The sequence below is a fragment of the Clytia hemisphaerica genome, unplaced genomic scaffold (genome assembly GCF_902728285.1).
Source record: "Clytia hemisphaerica strain Z4C2 unplaced genomic scaffold, Clytia hemisphaerica genome assembly, whole genome shotgun sequence".
NCBI lineage: Eukaryota > Metazoa > Cnidaria > Hydrozoa > Leptothecata > Clytiidae > Clytia > Clytia hemisphaerica.
Window position 1 is genome coordinate 1,347,429 of NW_027103603.1, and position 6,578 is coordinate 1,354,006.

The window sequence follows — 6,578 nt, forward strand, 5'->3', positions numbered from 1 at the left end:
TTAAATAATTTGTGTTTTGTCTTGCTTTATTGTTTGGCTGATCAAAAGTTGAGAATTCAAAAAGGGTTTGACGTCAAACATTTTATCTAAAAATAGGAAGAAAGGAATTTTCTGTCTCCTGATTTTCTTATTGTCTGGTGCTTTTTACTGATTGGTTGAATGTTAGAATGAACACTTATTTATTATGGCACACTATTCCTTATACAGTGATCTTATTGTTTGTTTTTCTTTTAGTCGATTGGCCGAGGATTTATCTTTGAAATTTGAACAATAATTTCTCCTTATTTGGTGAGGCTACGTTGTTTTCCCCTTGCTTCCTGAAACTGCCCAAATTGCCCAACAATCCTTTGATTTTCCAGATTTTTTACCCTTGCGGTGCACACCTACTTTAACCGACCCTAGTGTTTACTTCCACAGTCCACAAAACCTGCCCTTTTTACGCCAGGTGTACGGCACTGACAGTAAAGATCAGTTACCTTGAGTGCCCCAACCTCAGGTATCCATGATCGGTTACGGGGGAGAGTGAGTGAAATTCAAAATTAGGGCCTCAAACTTACTTAACAGCTTTCTCTTTTGCTAATGGTGACAAGTGACCGCTAAACAAAGTTTAAAGGTTTGTTAGCACTTCCCTGAATTCATGACTTGGCATTAAATTTCGAAAATTCCCGACTCCCAAAGGATCACGCTTAGTAAGTATTAAGTTCATAAAGAAAGCTTGGAATTTTTGTCATAACTCTGGGCCATTGCAACCATTGAGTTTAAACCCCCAAGGGGCTATAGTCGAATCTCTAACCTTTCCCAGGCAAGGTTAAGTGAAACCTTACGATTTGCGCCAAAGTCATGGCGACGGATTGAATCTAGCAGTCGGAACCACTACATAGAAATGGCAACTATTGCCTTAACGGGAAGTATTTCCCGAACGGGAAGGTGAAAATATCCCGAATAGGAAACTGTTTCCAGATCGAAAATTTCATCACTTTTGTGTTTCCCGTTTTGGTCAAGAACTTTTCATCGTTCCCGAACGGGAAGTAAAATTTTGTAAACAAAGCAGATTTTTGCTTCCCGATCAGGAAAAAGTTTCCAAATAGGAAAGTTTTTAATTGGGAATGGGGAAAGTAGAATTAAGAAGCGATTACCCGGTGGATTTCTTAACTACCCTGTGAAAAGTATTTTTACACCCTATTTTACAATAGGCATCAGTTATTTACCTTCCACGACAATTTCCGGAGTGCGCAGAGGTCACATTCCCGATCGGGAAACTGGCTAATTTCCTGATTCGGAAACCCTATCCAGTGGTTCTGACTGTCTTGCAGTGGTTTCTTTCTTTTTTAATAAGTACATTTTTCTAATTCTGGCCTTGTCTAGCAATATATTTTACTTTCAATCCGGCGTTTGTGTAGTCTGGAGATCGATACTCTCTATTCAAACTTACTCAACACAAGTAAAAATCACATTAGAAGCTACTCATTGAGAGTACTACTGTTATTTCTATATTATAATGTTTTAACTAAATGCTACACTTCGAAATCACACGAACAGAGTAGACGGGTCGTATCATTTGAGTGGTACCAAGAGATTCGAGTCTAGCCCCTTCGGGTTTTCAAGTCAGTATTGTAACAATAAAAGCAACGTTTTGCCATTGTGACAATAAAAGTTGATTTCAAAATTGATTTCAGTTTTAAAGATAGTTTTAAAATGCATTTCTATTTCCAAATGAAATAAGAAGTGACTGTTGACTTCGATTTTGTATTTTCTTGAAATTTTCGCAACCAAATACAATAAAAAGCCATCTGTAAAGCGATGTCGATCAAGGTAAAGACGCTCGTTGTTAATAGTCGTTCTTTTCCTGTGGACATAAAAGAAACAAGCAACATGATGTATGGACCTACCTGATGACGAGAATCAGATAAAAATAGGACAAATAGCAAGAGAGTAAAAAAGTGTAGTGACCAGCTTGAATAGATTACCGTGAGTACACGTTTTTTTATAAGAATACACATTATAAGAATGTCCATGATGAAAATAGCCAAAAAACTAAGAATATGCTAAGAATATCACCATCATGGAATTTTGCTACTAAAGCTAAGAAAGCATGGATATCCAGGCTAAAGCTAAGAATGCCATTTTAAGAGCATTTTTAATTATAAATTATCAATCTTTCCCAAGTTAGGCTCACTCCTTTTACAAAAGTGCCATTTATGCTTGAGACGTATGTACTAAATGTTAAATCTAGTATGAATTAGGATTCTAACCTAAGAATGTGCTGTAAGAATATTTCAGGATGATTCTCCCAAAAAAGTTAAGAATATCCATGATGAAATGGATTTACACCATTCTTATAAAAAAAAGCGTGTATCACAGCTCAAATTAATATCGACCTGTGAAGTATTGTTAAAGTCGTATGACTTGTAGTCGTAGATACTGGGGTAAATAAATATTTTAGCGTGATTTCCCTATTGACGATAAAAGGAGATTTCCCCCAAAATTAAATAAAAGGCACTTTTTGGCACAAATTTGCCCAAATATTATATTTTCGAAATTCGGGCTCCGTCACTTTTTGGGATCACCACTTTACATCACTGTGCAAAAAAACAGAAAAAAACTAATGAGCCAATCCCGAGAAAAGCTGGTAACAGACGAACGAACGGACGGACGGACGAACGAATATCAGTTAATTTGAAGGACCTCAGTGGTAGGTCCAAAAATTAAATTTAAAAAAGGGCCAAAGTACGACCTCGTGCCTCGTTAGTAACAGATTTTCGAACAGATTTATTTTCGTCGCTCATTATTTTAATGCATCAATGAAATTTCAGATATCTATCAAAAAGACAAACAGATTTATTTGTTCTGAAATACACGCTTTTTTATAAGAACCAATATTCAGGCTGGGGTTAAATTGTCAGGCTTTATGTTCTTACAATGTTCTTATTATACTCAGTTTCTTTTTATAAACTAAAAATAGGCTTGCGGCCTGATGTCCCATCCGCACATATCCTTCATCTGCCAACCCTAGTACCCCCCTCCCCTCGGGCCTTAGCCGACTAAAAAACTGTAAAAAATAATTTTGATAGAAATTTGTTATGTTTGATGATATTCAAAATAATTTTCTTACTCTTTATTGTTTGTTTCACTGGGCTCCGTCATATATCCATGCTTGCAGTTGTAAATTGCTACTTTGGAGCGAAAGGGCATACAACCAATGGTAATCTCCCACTCATATGTTTCCAAAAGTGACGTTTCGAATGCCGTGTATTCAGTGGATAGTAAAAACTTAGTCTCATCGTCAATTTTAAGGAAGCGATTTCCATCGAATGAATAAAATGTAGTGAAGTCTGTTATTGAGCATTTCCTAAATCTACCTGAATATCTATAAGCCAGTGAAGTACCATACTCACAGTATAGGGTTAGAGGTTTCGCCTTCTTTTCTATTATGTAATTTACTCCTCCACATTTGAAACAATATTTATTAGGAACTATTAATTGATTGAACTCAAGAGTTTTCAAATTTTGCGCTAAATTCTTTGCTTCTGCAATAAATTGATAAAGTCCGACTTTACCGCAATCTTCACCAAATATTTGTTGAAAACATTTTTTAGCAAATACTTCTGATTCGAATGTTCTTTCGCCATACACACGGTAATACGGAAAGAAATTCCAGAGTGTTGTTTAACTTTATTTTATACTTTTCATCTAAATATAAATTATATACTTATTAAAACGGCTAATTTTATTTCGCAATGGTGTAACATAGATATTTTTAACGACTTTCTTTTATTAACTTTTTAACAGCTTTTAATTGTTTTTAGACTGATAAATTTGTAACTTTTTTGATTTCTAATTTTACTATCTATAGCACTGATGATGGCATAAGACCGAAAAGCTTCTACTTCAATTTTTAACAAATGTTGTTCTTTTTATTTAACTTGACATGGCAAATATATCGAATTCAACTAAACTACCGAAAAGGATTGCCGACAAATACAACAAGCTATATTGGTTATCAGTAAAGTTACGTAAAACATCAGCTAATTTTGGTTTTGTAAAGAAATGTTTAAATCTACATGTAACACCGAAATTTGCTCAAGTAAATGGCCAATTCTTGAATCGTGATGACAAAGACAATGCTGAGCGTAGCATTATACTCTCCAACGCGAAAAAACATTTTCAAACCTTAAAAACTGTGATTACCGAACACCGTGAAGCAGCGAATGACCTACTATCTGTTACTGGAGTTTTACTCTTCAAAATCCTTCACCGAAGAATCCTACATGCTTCAAAAGGTATACGTTCTTCCTCATTCAAAACAAAACTGAATAAACTATCAAACTTCTGTATTCACAGCAAAAATCATCTCAAACCCTATCGAATTCCTGTTATCAACTTATCTTCAAAGGATCTATCTGAGAAAGAACTTTTACAATTAAGCTACGGTTTGGATCAGAGTTTCGTTGACAAAAATAAACACGTGAGAAAGAACATAGCTGCAAATCTTGAGACACTCGCGCAATCGATCGATAAAGATGTGTCGAATGAGCAAAAGGAGGAGCTTCATGAATTCTTACGAGCATATTGTGATATGTTTGACAAAAACATTAAAAACTCAAAAGACTTTACTTACTCCAACTTAAAACGACTTAAAGAGGATGATTCTATCGTAATTATTCCGGGAGATAAAGATTCATGCGTCGTAGTGATGGATAAGGTTGATTATGTTAATAAGCTGAACACTATGATTGATGAAGGTATTGATAAAAAAGTATATGAAAAGTCTGAAGAAGACAATACTTTAGTTGATTTGAAACATTTTCAAGACTTTTTGTATCGCAATTTTCGAAAATATGAGCACTACAAAGATATGTGGCCAACTTCATATACGCCTGCTAAATTATATGGTACGGCTAAAACACACAAGTTTAATGACATTTCTAAAGTTACCGTCGAATCCTTGAAATTCAGGCCCATTATTGCACAGACAGGGACCTGTTGGTACAATGCCGCACAAGTGATTTCCAAATACTTGAAACCACTTTACACATGTAACGAATATATAATCAATAACACTCAGGATTTTCCCAAAATGATCCAAGACCAACCACCCCTTACAATAGATGACGAATATGTTTCATACGATGTTGAGTCACTATTCACAAACGTTCCAATTGATGACACGATAGACTACATTTTAGATCAAATCTATGTACATAAAAAACTCCCGATAATTTGTACACAGCTGATAATGAAACGTCTATTACTGAAACTGTCTAAAGATAGTACATTCATCTTTCAATCGCGCCTTTACAAACAGATAGATGGTTGCACCATGGGCGGACCTCTCTCAGTTACTCTTGCCAACATATACCTAACCAAGATCGTCCCAGTTATCAAACCACCTCTCTACAAACGCTATGTTGATGATATCATTACGAGAAGAAAGATTAGAGAACCAGATCATCTTTTCCACGCCATGGACAACTACCACAGAAACATTCGTTTCACAATTGAAATACAACCTACCAAGTTCCTAGACAGTAATATCACTCTAATCGATGGGAAAGCAGTAACGTCTGTACATAGAGAGCCAAACAAATTACCCACACATTGGTCATCGAAAGTACCCAAGAGATATAAGCGTAATGCGATAAATGGAGATTTGAACAGATCCTATCGTATTGGCAACGATTTTACAAATGAAAAAGACGTGATTAGAGATAAATTCAAGAATGCAGGTTTTCCTCCACGTTTCACTGAAAGTGTGATTAAAGATTTTGAAACTAAATTGAATGATGATCGTCTGATACCCGAATTTCTGTTTGAAGAGAAAAAGAAATTTGTCCTTATTGAGCTTCCTTTCTGTGAAAGTAATGAATTATTATTTAAACGATTTATATACAAATTAAAATCTTTTACCAATGATAAGATTGATTTCGCAGTTAAATGGTCTACAAAGAAAGTGAAGCAATTATTTAGTCCTAAGGACAAAAACCCACACCCAGCATGTAAGATTTATGAAGGTGTATGCTCGTGTGGTATGAATTACATTGGTGAAACAAACCGCAATGTGGAAACTAGATGGTCAGAGCATAACAATATTGCACATAACTCTGAACCAGCCAAACACCTGTTAAACCACCCTGACCATGAGTTCCAATGGAAAGTAATATTAAATGCACCTGGGAACACACGATTACGCAAAAACTTAGAGGCTGCTCTCATTGCCCTCAAGAGACCCATTCTTAATGACCAATTAGATTCAAAACGGCTAATTTTATTTCGCAATGGTGTAACATAGATATTTTTAACGACTTTCTTTTATTAACCTTTTTAACAGCTTTTAATTGTTTTTAGACTGATAAATTTGTAACTTTTTTGATTTCTAATTTTACTTTCTATAGCACTGATGATGGCATAAGACCGAAAAGCTTCTGCTTCAATTTTTAACAAATATTGTTCTTTTTATTTAACTTGACATGGCAAATATATCGAATTCAACTTATTAAAAAGAATACTTTAATAGGGTTGTCGTGCTATCAATACTACTGTATGTATGTTAGCCTGGGTATCCAGACTCAAAATTTCAG

General features: G+C 35.0%; 1 protein-coding gene across 1 annotated transcript; it reads left to right on the forward strand.

Annotated features, from left to right (window-relative positions):
- The first annotated feature begins 3,928 nt into the window (after positions 1-3,928).
- LOC136802120 (uncharacterized) lies at positions 3,929-6,289 on the forward strand. The gene has a single exon (XM_067058839.1). The coding sequence runs from the start codon at positions 3,929-3,931 to the stop codon at positions 6,287-6,289; it is 2,361 nt and encodes a 786-aa protein (XP_066914940.1).
- The last annotated feature ends 289 nt before the right edge of the window (positions 6,290-6,578 follow it).

What these genes read in the sequence shown, in the direction of transcription:
- LOC136802120 (XM_067058839.1), top strand. Translation starts at nt 3,929, where the DNA reads ATGGCAAATATATCGAATTCAACTAAACTACCGAAAAGGATTGCCGAC.